At 39.8% G+C, this 20,080-nt stretch overlaps 1 protein-coding gene across 2 annotated transcripts; it reads right to left on the reverse strand.

Moving 5' to 3' along the window:
- Nucleotides 1–558: 558 nt before the first annotated feature.
- LOC143416545 (uncharacterized) lies at nt 559–19,314 on the reverse strand. Of its 2 annotated transcripts, XM_076881906.1 has the most exons (4): nt 2,437–2,576; nt 2,080–2,207; nt 1,925–1,978; nt 559–1,808 (listed from the first exon to the last, which is right to left on the reverse strand). In XM_076881906.1, the coding sequence occupies exons 1-4, from the start codon at nt 2,516–2,518 to the stop codon at nt 1,521–1,523; spliced, it is 552 nt and encodes a 183-aa protein (XP_076738021.1). In that variant the 5' UTR covers nt 2,519–2,576; the 3' UTR covers nt 559–1,520. The 2 variants fall into 2 exon arrangements, with proteins under 2 accessions (XP_076738021.1, XP_076738022.1); XM_076881907.1 differs by lacking the exons at nt 2,080–2,207; nt 2,437–2,576 and adding an exon at nt 19,204–19,314.
- Nucleotides 19,315–20,080: the final 766 nt, after the last annotated feature.

Here is a 20,080-nt window from a genome sequence, read left to right on the forward strand (position 1 = left end):
GGCCACCGCATATATTTATATATAAACATATATAAATAAAACCACTTTTTTTTTTTACATTAGTAATTCCTTTTGTGCATAATTTTATATTATTGTTAATAATAAATTAATTAAAGCAACAAAACAACCTGAAGAGGCGGTTGGGAGCCGAAAGAGCCGGCTCTCTAAAAAGAGCCAGAAATCCCATCACTACTAAGAATCACCCTGAAGATCATTAATAATAAACAACTGAAGGGACCAAAAAACATGATCTGACTACTGAGAGTGAGGTGTAAGGAAGGAGTCAATACAGGAAACTAGTAAAGGTGTAAGATGCAGCATGATGCTTATGAAAGTACATTATGGACAAACATTGAATGCGTTTCTCCAGTTACCATCATGCACCAGTAATCAGGCTTTCTTAACAAGGGTGTCTGTGCCAGTGGTTATGTGGTTAACCCAATTCAATGCAAAAATACGAATGCTGTAGCACTATACAAATAAATGAAAAAACAAAACATGTTGAATTCTCCCAATTCTTTTAATCTTTGGGCTGAAGGAAGGACAGTACTCGGTGTATAAATGCTCAATCAACAATCATTTATTTTCATACAATTCAACACTTAAGAGCATTTAGAACGTCCGGACGGGAGAGATGCCTGCAGAGGGTTCACAGCATGTCTCGAAATGGCGACGAGTTTCACAGCCGCTTCTGACGACCCCCACCTAGTCATAAAAGCTACATCTTCACACGTTTTTCTAATTCTTAGCAAGACTGGCTCCTGACCTTGGCTCCCTGTCTTTCTGCTCTAAGGAAGGTGGGGGTGTGGAATGTGGTTTATCTCTTCTGCCCTAGACACAGAGTCTCCTGCTCACAACCTTCTTTTTATGATTCAACAATAAAGCATGTCAAGAAAACAGTGTAAGACATTCACAGCCGATCAAGGATACAGAGTGATGCACACTTTATCTAATGAACTACAAAATGATTATGTTCTTTTAACCCAAGAGTATAATGAGAACTAAACTACATACACAGCACACCATCTAAACTAGAGGATAATATATGTCCTACAGCTGTTATCATAATTCAACTACCTTGACTACGGGCATAAAATAACATGTGTTTTACTACTGGTCTCAACAAACAAAAGGTCAAACATTCGCAATACTACTACTACTACTACTAACAATAATAATAATAATAGTTATTATTATAGTATTCAATTATAAATACCATCATCAATTAAACAGCAGAAACTTTCTGGTGAGGGCATACTTGCATTTCACAAGAATGTGACCAGGTAATTAATCATTATGTTGCTGAGGAAAAGAAACAATAGTAGTAGTAGGTAAATGTCTTTAATGTATGGCAGTTTGCAGTTTATAATATATATATATATATATATATATATATATATATATATATATATATATATATATATATATATATATATATATATATATATATATATATATAATGGAAACTAACCAGAGATACAACATATTGTTAAAGAAAAATGAAATGACTGGCATGGAAGTTACAATTCATCTCGGTGTTCCTCAATGCATTTAATCCGTTTGTTCAGCTCTCCCAGTTCCTTTTCAGTTTCCTCCATTTTCTCACCCAAGTTCTTATTCTTCCTGTCAATTTCAACCTTAATCACCGCCACTAAATTCTTATAGCTCTCCATAAGTGTGACTTCTTCATAAAAACCATCAGGTGAATCTTTCGTAGATCTCTTCATCACTTCGATAAACGGATCCATAAGCTTCAAGTATTCACTCAACAGTTCGGAATTGAAGTTCACCTCTTCCTCACGCTGAGCCTGATGGAAATTTAACAGTTTCATATTACAGGAAGGCAGTTTACTATGTTGTAACGTTATATTTGGTCATATATATCCATGAGTTTCTTATTGCAGTTCTCTGAACATGCACTGACCTTCAGTTTGTCCAGATGTTGTTTCATGTTCTGATAGTTTTCTTTGAATTGTGTCTGAAATCAATCATATACAAGTGGTTACACTAAAAAATACAACAGCAACTTTGTTTGTGGTGACTCGCAAAATTACTGAAGGTTAAGAAAAAACAATTTACCAACTGGTCCTTGTCTATCCAAGCACTTGAAAGGGAAACCAGAGACAGCAGCGTGAACATGAGGAACAAGCCTTTGGTGGTGCTGCAAACAGTCACTGATGCCATCACTCTTCTGAGAAACTCTGTCTCTAAGCCAAAGACGTACAGTGTTAAGAGTTGAATTGAAGGTTTACAAACTACAGATGAACATCTTCATTATCCAGTGGAGTTATCATTTTAAATTTTAAAAAGTGCAACTTTAAAGATTTACAAAGAATCACAATTGAAAAACTCAAATTACAACTCAATCTAAAACGTTTAATTTCTTTATAAGAAAATGTGAAGTCTGTATAAACCATGTTATAGTGAGTTACTTACCTGTGATGAAGCTGATGAATGAAGAAACAAAGATACGGCTCATCACAGTTCTTTTATACATGCTTGTGGTGACACCTCCCATTTTGCGCGTGTGTGTGTGTTGTGTGTGGGCATGCGGTTGGGTGTGCTGCAGTGTGGTCTGCGTGCAGAGCCATTAACAGTTAGCTTCCTCAGACTTTCAGTTTTGTTTCTGTCAATAGAAAATTGTACTTAGTAGTCAGTATAATCTTTTAATAATATAAGTTTTGAAGATATGCGTAGCCTATTTTAGAGTTTAGAAATGTGTTAGAATGTAGAATTATTGTAGAGACACTGACACTGTCCTCGATGTAATAAAGACCTGAGTATGTCAGGAATTTAGGAGTAGATTTCTAGGAGACCCTCCCCCAGTTTGAACTGTGAAAGTGAGACAAAGAGAGGTTAATGTTGCGTGGGAATTCCTCAGGGCATGCCTGGGTGGGAGTCTCAAAGTTTGTAACTAAAATAACTTTGGTTTGGAAGGGAGATGGACTTTTATGACCTTCGGGAAGGCACGTACATAGAGATATACGCACATAGTGCTTTAACTGTTACGCACGCACATCCACACGCACACTCACACATACACACAGGTACGCGCATACACTCACTCATGTGCTCGTGCACATAGACACAGACACAGAGTTTGCAGCACACCGTGGGGGTTTTATGATGGGGTCGCTCCTACAGGAGTGAAGATTTTTCAGAGGGACAGCAAACTGTTGTTTTAATTCACTGTGACCCGTTATCAAGCAGGGAAGGAGCAGTGCCTGCTAGATAAGAGCTTAACAAGCAGTTTCACTTCGTACCAGGTAGAGGAGCCTCTCCTGACACACACACACACACACACACACACACACACACACACACACACACACACACACACACACACACACTCCAATGTAATAAACGAACGCACCTACTGTTGTATATAAATAAAGACCAAGGGGGACACACGAAGGCTGTCTTAGGCTTGTCATCCTTGGCTACCTGTACCTGATAGTAACTGGACTTAAGGTCCATGACCGAAAACAATTTAGCTTCACTGACAGCTGTAAATGTCTCCTCAATATTCGGCAGGGCATATGCATCTCGCATAGTTCTTAGATTTAATTTACAGTAATCTATGCATAGCCTTTTTGAGCCATTCTTCTTCCTTACCAATACAATTGATGAGGCAAAAAGACTTTGTGACTCTTGAACGATACCTGCATCAAGTAGTTCTCTTAGATGTTGTTTTACAGCCTCCCTGTCAGTTGGTTGTATGGGCCTTAGCCACTCTTTGAAGTGCTTTTCATTGTTCAATTTGATTTGGTGTTCTACAGCTGTGGTGTGGCCATGTGATATGTCATCGAGAACAAAAATTTCGGGGATGGATCTCATCTTTTCCAGAATACGGTCTGGGATGGGAGAATCATCAAGATTGGATGCGTGGTTGTCGCTGTTTGGTTCATTTCCAGCCGCACAAGCTGGAGCAACTGTTGGGAACTGGATTCCCTCCCCGGTCCTTTGATTCTGACCTGGTACAAGAAAAACGACTCAAGACAGAACGCTTATTCCATCAATTCTTGATACACCGTGTACGCGGGAGATGTGCATAGCACGAAAGCCATCTGCAGATCAGAAGGGCAGTCCCTGGATCTGCTACATTTATACTGCTTTCAGACTTCCTCAGTCAGCATCTGCCTATCCTATGTGGTTAGTACTTTGTGTTGTTTGCCCCATTATTCATGCACAGTTTCAATCAGAACACCTCCCTATACGGTTATCTGTCTCAACTTTATTTTCTATTTCCCTGCACATGCCCTCACTTACTATCTGTGTGGGTGACCTTTACATGAACTCTCCATGCACCTTAAGCTTCACTGTCTAGTTCTGCTTTGCAATCTACGCTGGGTTATATCTTTGTCTATACTTATTCAGATGTGTTAGATGTGTTAGACAGCCGTTAGTGCTGTTTGTTCTGTACCATTTCCTTTAAATGCTATTTTCTCTGTCTGACTATTTTTCTCCTGCAGCTACACAGAAGCCTGCCCTTACAAGAAGGCCTGACCTTAAGATGACACTCTCATACTCTAATGCAGCAAAATATTGCTGTTAATCTATATAATGCAGCAAGCTAATACATCACATTCGTCTTTGGCTCTCAGCGAAGGCGGTCGCACTTTTTCTCCTCTCCTCCTCTCCCTTAGCTTCCCTGCTTAGCCTCTTATGTCCTTGTCTAGTCTCGTGGTTTTTTTTGTATTACTTTTCCCTGGAACACTCTCTCACAGTCTGTTCTCTACAACCTAAAAGAGGAATTATGGATTTGGATTTGATCAACTGGTCTCTGAATGCAATTGACACCCCTTCTCAACGAGAAGTCTGGGCTGCTGATCGGAGCTGGCTTGGCCCTGACTTATCGAAGAATTAAGGAAGCAGAACCGGCTGTTCAAACCCCACAAGGCTGCCCGCTGGGATTGAAATGATGGGACGAGGCGGGAGTTTCTAAAAATGGGCTCATTGAGTGCAGCACGGAGAAGATCTTGGAGAACGCACGGCTGCCGTGAATACTCAGAACAAGACCTCTGAGTGAAAAACTGGATTACATCTGGAGGGGCTAGCTCGAACAACACCTTTGAGTGCAAATTCGATCACATCTTGGGGAAGTGCACTGCGGTCGTGAGCTCTCAGAACCTGCTCTTTGAGCAAAAAGAATGACAACATCACGGAACGTAAGTCTGGATAACATCATAGAAACCTCACGGCTCTCCAACGGGAGATTGAGAGACCAGTGTTGGACTGTTAGAACAGCTTTGAAATTCATATGAGTTGTTTGCACTAAAGTAAAAACTATCATCACTTCATGCGGAGACCCTTTCGGCGCCAGCTGCGGCCTCAAGGCTGGAGCTGAACAAAACACCCTGATAGCGACTGTATTCAGACTGTTCCCCCCATTCCATGCAAGGCCACCTGGGTTGGCTGGAAGACTGTTTACTTAGCCTGGTGGGGCGAAGGACACTGTCTCAGCTGAACTCTGGACACACACACACACACACACACACACACACACACACACACACACACACACACACACACACACACACTGATATGCACACACTGATCCCCCCCCCTCCCTTTCCAAACGCCTTCCATGCTTGTGCCCTACCGGGGAAGATGGCAGTCGACTGGACCAGCGCAGACATGCTGCAGGAACGGATGTGCTGTCTACACCGGCTCTCTCTTACCCTTTACCCGCCCCTGTTGCTTGTCTTGTGTTTCTATGGTGTATTGATAGTCATGTGCTTTTTGTGCTGAGGTGTTTTTTCTGTTATCAAACTGTTCTCCCACTAGGAGCTCAGTCTGAGTGGAGTTTTTTTGTTGTTTTTTTCCTATCAGCCTACCTTTCTGACATGTCTCCCCAATGTGATGTTTGTGTAAAGTTGGTCAGAAGGTTCCTTTGTAAGTGCGCATGCGCCATTAGCGTGCTGCCTGCTGTAACCCTAATTTCCTTCGGGATGAATAAAATATTCTGATTCTGATTCTGATTCAAGCTATATAAGAATTCCACAAAACAATGCTGCTTTGACTGCAACGTAACAGCATGGTCACTAACATTGTGTACAATGACAGGTACTTGCTGGCAGGAACGTGTAATAAAGCCAACTCGAGAAGCAATCCACCAGGTAACCTTTATTGCTCATGCGACTCAAGGACAAAACAGTGGAAATCAATGCAAACATGGCTTCTCTCGATACTTATCTTTTATCAAGATGGATGTCAGTGTAAGCTGTTTCTATCACATTTAACCTGAGACCGAGTGTCAATGGAAAATTGTACTTAGTAGTCAGTATAATCTTTTAGTGATATAAGTTCGCATATGGTAGAATACTGCATGTAGTTATTTGTATTAGGAAATATTTAACCATGTATGCTTAGAGGCATATAATCAATTGTGTAGTGACAGGATGTGTGATCTCTAGCAGGCTGCAAAAGGCTTGGTGTGCACTCCAGGAATGCACCCCCACATCCTGGGAGCATGAGAGAGGTCGTACCTTGTTTTATTGTTTTACGGTAGGATTAACGTAGCTGTGTCTGTTTTAGTTTAAGTGCTTCTTTACATATAGATGAACTGCTAGACTTCCTCACCATGTCATCTAGGGTGAACAGGGCCGTGCAGAGAGGTTTAAAGGGGCGGGTGCTCAAAGTTAAAAAGGGGCACATTGAACCATGCTGAATAACAACAACACACATTCATCAAGAATCTAATATGGGAAGGGCAGGGCTGTGTTGATCTGAGACTGTAGACATTAAAAAGTCCACAGGAGAGATGGTAGCTGATTAAACAAGGGTCATGAGATAATAACAAAATGCAAAGATTGGTGACAGCGCTTGGAACCATAAGGCAACGAAAAACTGTGACATAAACTCGGCTCTGCCTGTGCATCACTCTTTGCTTCTCTTCTTCCTTCCATCCCATCATTTCATATATCACTCTCCACTTGCTGTCTATGTGAGAACAAGGCACAACTTGCTATTGCAATAAACTATAATCTAATTATCCACACCTAACAACTCTTGCACTTAATCTAAATGATGACAGAAAAATGTTATAGCCCTGCCTTTAGTAGCCTCACACAGCTCCTACTGTTTCCTCCTCATGTCCTTACCAGGCATGTCTGGACAATGTTATATCATGAGTAATATTTTTTTTAAAAATCCATCTAAATAAAACACACACATGCACGCACACACAGTGACATTTTAGACCTTCTTCAGAATACTGTATATACTATGGGCATCATGGTGCTGATCCAGAATCCTTACATTATTATTCATTACTAGAGCTACAATAATAAAGCAATGAGGAGGGGGAAGTAATAAATATGAAATAATGTATTTATGATGATTCCATTTGTTTCACTATCCACTCTGTGCAGGGGCAAAGCTTATTACATTTTTAAACTGTAGAGATACAATCATTTTACTGCTGTAAAATCCACATTTTGTCTTATTTAAAATATAAATCTAATATAATCTGCTTCTTAATGTATGTTCTTTAAAATACAGCGTGTGTTTTTAATATATTATAATTATAATAATTATTATGTGGACATGCATATTAGATCGTTTTTTAGTGAAATATAATCCCTCCAGAAAGGCAGGAAAAGCCCGGAAACTTACTTTAAAACTAAATATGTTCTGAATACTTTAAAACTAAATATGTTCCCTAAAACGGTGACAGAGCTACAGACCCATGACAGCCTTACACAGGTAGCCAGCAGCTATGACCAGCACTACTTGTGCAGTTAATAAAAGGACAGGTAATGTTTGTCGCGCTGTTGCACACACAGCACGCTCGTTTGTTTCAGTTCGTCAGTTGCCACAAGACAACTTACCAACGTGTACGTAATAAGCTGATACTCCTGTGTGCTACACACTACAGTGTACGCTGTACACCTACTTACTGGGTTTGTCGCATCAGTCTGTGTCTCTGAGTTAACTTGTGTTTCTCCTACAGCTCCGGACCGGAAAAAATGCGCGTGCTCTTTGTGAGCTCGTTCCCGGCTCGTAACCAGCGCGTTCTGCCGTCAAGGGCGATCATTGGTTAAATGTGATCATGTGACTGATGCAAGAAGATCCTTTTATTTAGCAAAACTGTGATTAATAGTTAAATATTATTGTTGAGGGGCACAGACAGGACTCCGCACGCACACACACACACATAAAAAAAAATAAAAAAATGTTTTTTTAAAAAGTTGCCTCAACAAAAGGGCACTTTGGGCACCCATCAGGAAAGGGGCGGGTGCTCAAGCCCCTCTAGCCCCCCCCTCTGCACGTGCCTGAGGGTGAACCATCTAGGGTGAGGGGGAGACTACCCTCTTCCTGACCAAGGATGTTTCCTTTTGTGCTTTTATGTTATATGACCCTTTGATCAGCAGGACACACACACACACACACATACACCCACTGAAGTATAAATAAAGACCGGGGCAGTTTCTTAGCGCGAGTCTCTCAGTCTGGAGACTGCCCTTGCTAGCAAGAAGTTCTGTGTGTTTCTCTTCTCTGAGTCTTTACTGAAGAAGTGTTTTAGAATATTTTCCTTAACACCGAGCTTTGTGCAATTTGTGTGTAATGAAAAAAAGTGTTTTTTTTATAGCTTTTTTTTCGAACCACGAAATTGTTTAAACAGGTGTCGTGCCAAGGTAGGTATCCCCGACAGAATTTGTTTCCCCTGCGTTGGGAGCACACGCTGGGCTCTCCAAATCACGGACAAACAGGACAAAGATTCTTTACTTTTTAGTTCACAAACAATTCTTATAACGACTAACAACTGAAATTTCAGGTCACTACCTGGTTTACGCCATGTTGCAAGTTTTGTGAGGTGAATTTGTGATATTTAATGTATCGGATTACAATTTTTTTTCTCCCCGATATCCGATCCAATAATTTAGGTCTGGATCGGACCGATACTGTATAGTGGATCGGTCCATCCCTAGTAGCAGCTGTCTATAAACCCGTAAAAGCACATTTGTCCCTATTAGCAACAGAATTTTACTGTTAAAGTGACATTCAGGAACAAAAAGGATTAAAACGACTAGTTGTTCTTTGCCTGAAATGTTCTCGGGAAATGTAATAAGAGTCAGAACATAGCCCAAGTATGGCACGTTTTTCCCTCCTGCTCCTTCAATTTCAAGAAGGGCATGTATTGCTCCTGGGTGTCCCACGACAAGCGCTGCCACTAGTTTAAAGCAAACAGGATTGCGGCCTGTTGTCCAGCAAAAACAGCTTGTTTCTTTTTCAATTTCTTGCATGCTTTCCCTCAGACAAGTGTGGGATTGGCGTCATTTGTACAACCCACTGCAATACAATTGTCTTCACCACACTTAAAGCAAAACCATGCCCGGAGAGTGTCAGGGTCTTTAGCAGCAGCGCTTGGGTTCCTGGTGTTAACAGCTAAAGAAATTTTGGGCTCATATTTTTCAGGTTTGGTTGAATGTCTTTGGTTTTGGACAAGCATTTGGACTTGTTTGATCAACTCAGCTATTTGACTTTCAAGCTCGGCAGTTTCATTTGGTTTTAGTTTCACAGGTTAGGGTTTGGTGCTTACAGGAGGTTCAGTACTTGGGGTGGTGCTCCTTGGCCTTGGTTTCACAGTTTCACTGTCAGTTGAAGTAGGAGTCGTAAGTGGTGCTTGTAAGGGGTGGGTGAGTTGGCTCATTACGAATAATATGTTCAACCACTACTTTCTGAATATGCGAAGCGTTGTAAATGCCCTGGTCTATATGCACTGAACTAGCAAAAGTATCAGTATGTGGCCTGAATGCACTTGTGGGCTCTACAGGTTCACTTTAATCAATATTGGGAATGTTGTCAGCTGTCGTATTAATGTTATGTTCAACAAGTGATCATGTCTCAGTGTGGGGTGTAGGGCTGGCCTGAAACTCACCTTGAAAAATGCTAAGGAAGCCACTACCCCATAGACTCAGAACTGATAACTTCCCCTAAGGCAGAAGGGTCTATCTTTAAGATAGCCTGTTCAGACTCGTACACTATAAGTGTTCTGCCTTCGGGCTGACGTGGCTCATCTGGGACCCTGGCGACTTTAGAGATTGTACCATTCACCTCGGAAAAATTTGTTATATCGTCACCAATACAGTGTCTTTCAATGCCTGTAACAAACAGGCTTTTCTGGCTGTCAGCTTGAAAGTGTTCACAGAGGTCAAGTTCCATTTTCGAAAATAAAAGTGTTGTCGTATGAGTTGGAGATAAAAACCAATCTCCTGGCTGGCTCGCCACTAGTCACCCTTTTTAACTGAGTAGTCAGAAATAATCCAATCCACAGTAATCTGTCATCTAAAGTAAAAAAAAAAAAAAAACCCAATCATTTAAAATCTACTCTTGTTAGGTTCAATTAGGCTCATAAGGAGACTGGCAGAGAAAACTCAGCTTAGAGGAAAAAAAGGTGAATTAAGACTATTAAAATTTGGAACATTTCATTTGCTCCAAAAAACATAGACATGAACCAAAACATTTAAACCCCTCCAAACATTTAGTTCACCCGAATAATTTGACCTTCAAAATGTTCAATACTGTCCCTTTAAGTGTCCATAAATGGACCAGGTACGCTGTCCATTTCACTTAATATTTTGTATTTGGTAAGTATCAACGTTATTTGGATTGTCTTTAGTTCACGGTTGTTCCCTCTGATGAATCAATTTTTTGTTAACTGGTATATATTAACTCTGTGGCTTCACACGTTAGAGCGCTGAAACTTCTACGACAGACAGATGCAATGGAAAACAATAATAACCTGGCACTGAGCAGGGACTTCCTGTGAGCAGTGCTACGGTGCTCAAAAAAGTAACATTTAAAATAAAATAAAAATAAAATACAATTGGTAATAAAATAATCCTGGGCTACAGAAATACACGAAATGTATGGAAAGAGTTAATACAGGAAACTAGAAAAAGTGTAAATATAGATAGTGTTAAATATCAACACTTCACCGAGTTCTTTTGATTCCTCATAGGCATCCGATGAAAGACTAAACACTGCTCAGTAGAGCATTTCACATTTTTATTCTCTTACACAATACTTCTAGAAGGGAGATGCATTCTGTGTGACATGTTGCAGAGAATCTCAACATGTCACACAGTTTTATTACAGGGTGTCCCATTCTAGTCTAAACAATAGTGTTACACAAGCATTCAGTAGTCACGTTGCATAGCGTACTCATAGGTTATTATCTATTAGCTGCAACACATCTTTTCTCAGCTCCAGTGAAGCTGCAACCTTGCCCTACTTCTCCTCTGACCGTTTCCGGTTATCTCTACTTTTTGCAGCCAAGTGTGGGCGAGAGACTCCTGCAAACTTATTTCTAAGAGAGTGACACGCTGTAAGAGCCTTTATTATTCAGGGCCGTGTCCACTTAATTACTACACTAAATAACTTTATAATAATAATGGATTGCATTTATTTACCTCTTTTTGAGACCCTCAAAGCGCTTTACAATTCCACTATTCATTCACACACTGGTGGAGGTAAGCTACAGTTGTAGCCACAGCTGCCCTGGGGCATGGCCGCAAGCGAGGCTGCCATATCGCGCCATCAGCCCCTCTGGCCATCACCAGTAGGCGGTAGGTGAAGTGTGTTGCCCAAGGCACTTCACCAACCGCCTACTGGTAACCTTCCGGTTACAAGATGAGCTTCCCAACCCCCTGAACCACAGTCGCCCACACTTATTATAACACTTATTAAGAAAAAGCAAAGCATTATTGAGGCACTTAAGCACAACAAATGCTTATGAATGTACATCATGGACAAACATTGAAAGCATTTCTCCAGTTACCTTCAAACACCAGTTATCGGGCTTTCTTAACAAAGTTGTCTGTGCCAGTGACACACAGATGTGGTTAACCCAAAATATGAATGCTGCAAATCACCATACAAATAAATGAATGAATAAATAAAAAAATGATCAAAACATTCACAATAATAATAAAAAACTTTATTAAATAATCAACTTTATGGTGAGAGCATATTTGCATTTCAAAAGAATGTGAGCAGGTCATTAATCTGTCATCATGTTGCTGAAGAAAAGAAACAATAACAGTAGTAGGTAAATGTCTTTATTGTGTGGCAGTTTGCAGTTTACACAAAAAATTTTTCCAATCCTATATTTAAGTAATGGTAGTAAAAGAAGCAACTACTGGAATTGTATTCTTAAAAGTTGTCATCAACACTTATAAGCCTGTGGACAATGGTAGCTCAAATCTTTTTTTTTTTTTTTTTATATCAGACTGTAAAGAAGAAGGAAAGCTCTAAAAAAAGTTGAACTGAAGTTTTTTTTTTTTTTCTTCCAACTTTGTTTTATTGATTTCAACAATGACATACAAAGTTAGCAACCCCCCCCCCCCGCCCCGCAACCAAACAAACAAACAAAAACAAACAAAGCAAAAACAGAGAAAACAAAAGCAGAGAAAGGACCAAACAAAACAAAAGGAAAAACAAATAGATAAGGTATAAATAACATTCAAAAAAGGACAAAACAAACAAAAAAAAAAAACCAAAAAAAAAAAAAACCATTATAATGTAGCTTCGCTCAGTTCACTTCAGACTCAGGAAGTAAAGTAATGGTGTCCACCAGCAAGAGAAATGATTTCCAGATTTTGTTAAATTCCCTAATAGAACCTTTTAGAGAGAATCTAAGTTTTTCCAACTTTAAGTTAAAGAGTACATCTCTCACCCAATGATCATGAGTTGGGGGGTGGGGAAGCTTCCACTTCAACAGAATAAGCCTCCGGGCCAGTAAAGTGGTAAAGGCTAGGGCCTGTTTGAGGGGACCAGATAAGTTCAAGTCGGGAGGAATGCCAAAAATTGCGGAGAGTGGGTTAGGAAGGACAGTCTGGCCATATGCTTGGCTAAGTGTGTCGAATATATTCCTCCAAAATGCACTCAGTTTCGAACAAGACCAAAACATGTGGACATGGTTGGCAAGCGATAGTCCGCATCTGCTACAGGCATCACTGATGGTTGGATAGATTTTAGATAATTTTGCGTTTGTATAGTGTACTTTATAGACCACCTTGCACTGAATCAAAGCATGACGAGCACAAATTGAGGACGAGTGAATCAATTTCAAAGCACAATCCCACTGCTGTTCTGGCAGGGTTGTCTGAAGCTCTTCCTCCCATCTCAGCTTAATATGAGAAATGGATTTGGGGACCAAAGCATCTAGTATTTTATACAAGGCTGATATCAGTCTGTTTTGATGAGGGTTCGTCTGCAAGATGATATCCAGATTTGTTTCTGGAGGCCGATTGGGAAAGTGAGGGAACTGTGTTTTTACAAAACTTCTAGCCTGAAGATAACGAAAAAAGTTGGAATTAGGCAGGTTGTATTTAGACGATAAGTCAGCAAAAGATAGAAAGGTGTCCTGACTGTACAAGTCTTTAACAGTCCTAAGTCCGTTATCTTTCCAACTGCTAAAGGCCGCATCAGTGTTTGAAGGTGCAAAATTACAATTTTTTGATAAAGGCGTTAGCAAAGACGGTCCAAGTAGCCCGAAGTATTTTCTGAACTGTCGCCAAATAGTTACCATTTCCTTAGCTATTGGATTATCCCCAACAAAGGTTGGAGAAAAAGGGAGTGGTGAGCTGAGTATTGATGATAATGAGTAACAGCTAGATGCAGTTTCCATTTGTACCCAGGCTGGTGCAGGGGGGTCGTTATGAACCCAATGTAAAAGTTTTTGTATGTTAGCTGCCCAATAGTAGTGTCTAAAATTGGGCAGACCAAGACCACCGTCACTTTTAGAGGACTGAAGAATAGACTTGCGAATTCTAGCTTGTTTCCCTCCCCATATGAAATGTGACAGAATCTTTTCTAACTTGTCAAAAAATGCCTTGGTAAGAAGAATTGGGACATGTTGAAAAAGATACAAGAATTTTGGGAGGACACTCATCTTTATCAGGTTAACTCTCCCTGCCACTGACAATGGTAGAGAAGTCCAATGGTCACAATCTTTCCCAACATTTTCTAGTAGGGATAGAAAATTCTCCCTCATCATTTTAGCCCTCTCCTGTACTCACTCTACACCTACGACTGCACAGCCACTAACAACTCCAACATCATTGTGAAGTTTGCGGACGACACAACAGTGGTGGGTCTTATCACCAACAGTGATGAGACAGCTTACAGGGAGGAGGTCAGCGCCCTGACCCACTGGTGTCAAGACAACCATCTCACCCTCAACGTCGCAAAGACAAAGGAGTTGATAGTGGACTTCCGGAGGTGCAGAGAAGTACACACCCCCATCACCATCAGCGGCGCTGCTGTGGAGAGAGTGAGCAGCTTCCGGTTCCTTGGCGTACACCTGGATGAGGATCTTACGTGGTCAGTACACACAAACAAAACAGTGAAGAAGGCGCAGCAGCGCCTCTTCTTTCTCAGGAGACTGAAAAGATTCGGCATGAGCCCCCGCATCCTCAGGACCTTCTATCACTGTGCCATTGAGAGCATCCTCACTGGATGCATCACCACCTGGTATGGCAACAGCACCGCCTACAACTGCAAAGCTCTCCAGCGAGTAGTGTGGTGCTCTGAACGAATAATTGGAGGTGAGCTTCCCTCCCTCCAAGACATCTACAGGAAGCGCTGCCTGAGGAAAGCGGGGAGGATCATCAAGGACTCCAGTCACCCCAGCCATAAACTGTTCAGACTGCTTCCATCAGGAAGGAGGTTCTGCAGCATCCGGTCCCGAACCAGCAGACTGAGAGACAGCTTCTTCCATCAGGCCATCAGACTGCTGAACACGTCATAGACACCTCAGCTTCACTACTGGAACTTTAACATTATGCACTCCATACGGTACAGTAATACCACTGTTTTGCACATGTCTCAACTCTGTATATTTTATTTTATTTATTTTATATATTCTATTCATTGTTTACTCTATTTAATTTGTAAAATATGTGTACACACACACACACACACACACACACACACACACACACACACACACACACACACACACACACACACACACGTAGAAAAATATTTAGTTTACACATCCAGAAATGCATATACTATTATATATTGTACATATATTTATTAGTTTCAGATGTAGCCATTCTTGTATTTTGCTTGTTTACATTATTGTATTTTGCACAACTCTGTTGCTTGTGAAGCTCGCACACAAGAATTTCACTCACATGTGCTGTACCAATGTACCTGCACATGTGATGTGACAATAAAAGTGATTTGATTTGATTTGATTTGTATAGAAGAGGAAATAAAAAACTCCAAATATCTAAATCCGGTTTCTGTCCACTTAAAAGGCACTATTGAGTGGGGAAGAGCTCTGGCCAGGGAATTGAGGGGTTGCAACTCGCTTTTTTGATAATTGACCTTATATCCTGACAGTGTACCATATTGGTCCAGTATGTCAAAAAGCCCCGGGAATGAGTTTAGAGGGTCAGAAATGTACAGGAGCAAGTCATCTGAAGTTGAACTGAAGTTAAGCAAAGCTGTACTATATAACATGGAAACTAACCACAGATACAATAGATGCATTATTTAAAAAAAAAAAAAAATGAAATGACTGACATGGAATTTACAACTCAGCTTGCTTTTCCTCAAGGACTTTAATATTGTTTTTCAGTTCTCCCAGTTTCATTTCACTTTCCTGTATTTTCTCACCCAACTTCATATTCTCCGTGTCAATGTTAGTCTTACTTTCTTTCATGTTATTCTTAATGTTCTCCATAAATATGTCAACTTGAGGAAACCCATCAGGTAAAACTTTTGCAGATCTCTTCATCAATGCAACTCACCTTCCATAATGCTCAAGTATTCACTCAACAGTTCAGAATTGAAGTTCACTCGTTCCTAAGCCTCAGCCTGATGGGATAAAATTTGTTTCATATTACATGAAAGCAGTTTACTATGTCATAAAGTTATATAGGTTTATATAATCTATCATATTAGAGCAGGGCTCAAGACTAACTTTTTGCCATGATTGCACTGGTGCGCTGTCTTTGTGTGGAATCTGTTTTCCTGCTCTCATTTACTGTTTGGTGGTGGTTGAAATAGTTTTGTGAATAACCTGAGATTCTGGCGTTTCTGGCAAAATAAATTTATATTTTAAAAGTCGCATCAGGATTTAATGAATTGATATCATTTTATTCAAGCTACTCACTTCTCTTTATCCACCTGCACTTTCAAATGTACACACGAAGGATTACAGAAATATCTGGACCGCGACCAATCAGATGTCCCGCCCCTGACTATCTCTGATTGGTTTAGACCACAATAGGGGCATAATGTGTGTCTGTTGTTGACCACACGGAGACTTTCAGAGTTGCAGAGACTCGCACTCTAGAGCCCTGCAGAGTGTTAATAACTGAATTGAAGGTTTAAAAAATGCAGCTGAATGTTTTCATTATCCAGTGGAGTTATCATTTTAAATTTTAAAAAGTGCAACTTTAAAGATTCACAAAGAATCCCAGTTGAAACAACTCAATTTGAAACGTTTTAATTTTTATATAAGAAAATGTGAAGTCTTTGTATAAACCATTCAATAGTGATTTATTTACTTGTGATGTCAAAAGATGCTGATGAATCAATAAATGAAGATATGGCACATCACAAAGTTCTTTTATACACGCTTGTGGTTACACCTCGGTTTTTTGCACAGCACTTTGTGGGGGTGTGTGTGTGTATATGTGTGTATGCGTGCGGTTGAGTGTGCTGCAGTGTGGTCTACGTGCAGAGACATTAGCACTTAGCTTCCTCAGACTTTCATTTTTGTTTCACAGATATTTGCTTGTTTCACATAAAAATGCCAAGATGACAACCAGAGAAAAAAACATAAATGCACTATTTAATTCTGTTCACCCTTTACATAATATGTACATAGGTTTGCATGACTGCTGGGAATGATGCATAAAAGAAAAAGTTGATGAATGTGTAATGCATGAGATGCAGAAATTTTCAGAAACCCTTTTCTGTTTATTAAAAAAAATTGAAGTTTGTCCATACTTTATAAAGTAAAAAAGCCTGACATTGACAGTGTAAAAAGTGGGTTAACGGGTATTACACATACTGTGCATGGCATTCTTTCATTTCATGAGTGCAAACAATGCATGTTGGTTCTGGTGGCCGGCCGCGTGGCTAATGGCGGTGGCGCAGCAGTCATGAACGTGAGCCGAGGCTCACAGAAGGCTTGGCAAGCATCCGGTGTGCAACACCCCACCACACGCTGGCCTCTGGTGGACAAAAGCCAGGATTAAAAAGGAGAAAACCCAGCTTCTGTTGATGTCCACGAGTTCTAGACTTCAGGCTGTCAATACCAGCAAAGGATTTTTCAGTTTTAATTTGTCCAATTACTTTTGAGCACCTGAAATTAAGTCAAATTAATTGGGTGTTTGTGTTAAAAAGTGCTTTTATTCCTCACAATTGTTTTTTGTTCAACCCAATTAAAGCTGAAAGTCTGCACTTCAACTGCATCTGAGTTGTTTCGCTTAAAATTCACTTTGGTAACGTGCAGAACCAAAATTTGAAAAAAGCTATGTCCAAATATTTATGGCCCCAATTGCAGTCAATAAAATCCTCCCTGAGGTTTCTCTTCAGGCATAATGATTTCAAATTACATGGTTTTATAACAACATTGAGATTCCTGTAGCTCCTGTAGATCATTGTAAATGAAAAAACAGTGCCAAAACAGCAGTCTGTCAAGTACTGCTGTGTGACAACTGAGTTGGGACCCAAATGAAGACCTCCAAAGAATTCAAAACATATGAGAACAAGATGACACATGACAACAAGAGACAACTCGACTAAGTGCAATGGGCGATTGAGACAATATATTAACATAGAAATGTGACTGTGGGGACACCTAGTGGACACAGATGAACTAAAGAAGATGTGGGGAAAGTAAAACTTAATACCAGGCACAAGAAGTGAGACAAACAGGAAGTAACAAGTAAAAAACAAGTCTGAAAACAGGAAAGAGAGCAAGGGCTCTTCATGCTCTGCTGATGATCTGGCTACTGAGAGTAAAGTGCATGAAAGGACTCAATACAGGAAACTAGTAAAGGTGTAAATAAAGATGCAGCATGATGCTTGCGAAAGTACATCATGGACAAAAATTGAAAGCATTTCTCCAGTTACCATCAAACACCAGTTATCAGACTTTCTTAACAAAGGTGTCTGTGCCAGTGACACACAGATGGTTAAATATGAATGCTGCAAAGCACCATAACATAATGATAACAATACTACTACTACTACTAATAATAATAAGCTTTCTGGTGAGGGCATAGTTGCATTTCATAAGAATGTGAGAAAAGAAACAATAACAGTAGTAGGAAAATGTCTTTATTGTGTGACAGTTTGCAGTTTATGTGAGTTTATGTTTATGTTTTCACTTCTATATTTAAGCAACAGCAGAAAAAGAAGTAACTACTGGAAATGTATTCTTAAAAGTTGTCATCAGCACATATAAGCCTGTGCACAATGGTAGCTGATAGTGAAATCCTTTTCTTTCTTTCTTTCTTTCTTTTTTTTTTTTTTTTAATATCAGACAGTAAAGAAGAAGGGCAGCTCTAAAAAAAAAGTTAAACTGAAGTTAAGCAAAGCTGTACTATATGAAATGGAAACTAACCACAGATATAAAAGATGCATTGTTAGAGAAAGATCAAATGACTGACATGGGATTTACAATTCAGCTTGCTTTTCCTCGAACACTTCAATAATTCTTTTCAGTTGTCCCAGTTTCATTTCACTTTCCTCAATTTTCTCACCCAACTCCTCATTCTCCCTGTCAATGTTAGCCTTACTTTCCTTGACGAAATTCTTAATGTACTCCATAAATGTGTTAAGTAGAGGAAAGTCATCAGATTTCTTCATCAGTGCAATCAATGGGTCCATAATGCGCAAGTATTCGCTCATCAGTTCGGAACCGGAGTCCACTTCCTCACGCCCAGCCTGATGGAATCAAATTGTAGTTTCATATTACATTAAGGTAGTTTTTTATGTTGTAACGTTATATTTGGTCAAATATATCCACAAGTTTCTAATTGCAGTTCTCTGAACATGTACTGACCTTCACTCTGTCCATTTGTTGTTTTATCTTCTGATAGCTTTCTTTCAGTTGTTTCTGAAAATCATATACAGCATATACAAGTGGTTGAACTTCAAAACATTTAAATTACTCCAGCAACTTTGTTTGTGGTGACTCACAAAATCAAGAAAAAAACAATTTACCAGCTGGTCCTTGTCTATCAGGGAACTTGAAAAGCAAACCAGAGACAGCAGCGTGAACACAAGGAACAAGCCTTTGCTGGTGCTGCAAACAGTCACTGCCGCCATCGCTGTTCTGAGTAACTCTGTTTCTAAGTGTAAGTTGTACAGTGTTAAGAGTTGAATTGAAGGTTTACAAAACTGCAGCTGAACATCTTCATTATCCAGTGGAGTTACCATTTTAAATTTTAAAAAGTGCAACTTTAAGGATTCACAAAAAATCAAAACTGAAACAACTGAATTTGAAACATTTTTAATTTCTATATAAGAAAATGTGAAGTCTGTATAAACCAAGTTATAGTGAGTTACTTACCTGTGATGTCAAAAGAAGCCGATGAATGAAGAAACGAAGATATGGCTCATCACAAAATTCTTTTATACATCCTTGTGATTACACCTCCCATTTTGCGCAACACACAATAGCACTTCCTGTCCATAAACCTTTAAAAGCACATTTGTCCCTATCAACAGCAGAATTTTACTGTTAAAGTCACATTCAGGAGCAACAAGAGTCAAAATGACTAGTTGTTGTTCTTTGCCTGAAATGTTCTTGGGAAATGTAATGTGAATCTGAACGTAGCCCAAGTTTGGCACATTTTGCCCACCAGATCCTTCAATTTCAAGAAGGGCATGTATCGATGGGATGGGAAAGGTGCATTTTGTGAAAAGACTCAGAAATGATTGTAACTTGTGAGCCTGTGTCCATTATGGATTTGCAGGGCATCCCATCAACAAGTACTTGGTCTTATGAGACCTAGAGGCAAAGATTGAGATTTAGGCTTTCTATGCAGTGAATGGGTATGTGATTTGCATTTCAGGATCACAACTTAATGTCTTGGGA

Source organism: Maylandia zebra, linkage group LG3 (genome assembly GCF_041146795.1).
Source record: "Maylandia zebra isolate NMK-2024a linkage group LG3, Mzebra_GT3a, whole genome shotgun sequence".
Taxonomy (NCBI): domain Eukaryota; kingdom Metazoa; phylum Chordata; class Actinopteri; order Cichliformes; family Cichlidae; genus Maylandia; species Maylandia zebra.

Excerpts from the sequence above, each read along its gene's own strand:
- LOC143416545 (XM_076881906.1), bottom strand. The coding sequence starts at position 2,518 with ATGGGAGGTGTCACCACAAGCATGTATAAAAGAACTGTGATGAGCCGT. Across the intron at positions 1,979-2,079 it reads GGATAGACAAGGACCAGTTG|ACACAATTCAAAGAAAACTA; the intron begins GTAAATTGTTTT and ends GATTGATTTCAG. Across the intron at positions 1,809-1,924 it reads AACATCTGGACAAACTGAAG|GCTCAGCGTGAGGAAGAGGT; the intron begins GTCAGTGCATGT and ends AATTTCCATCAG.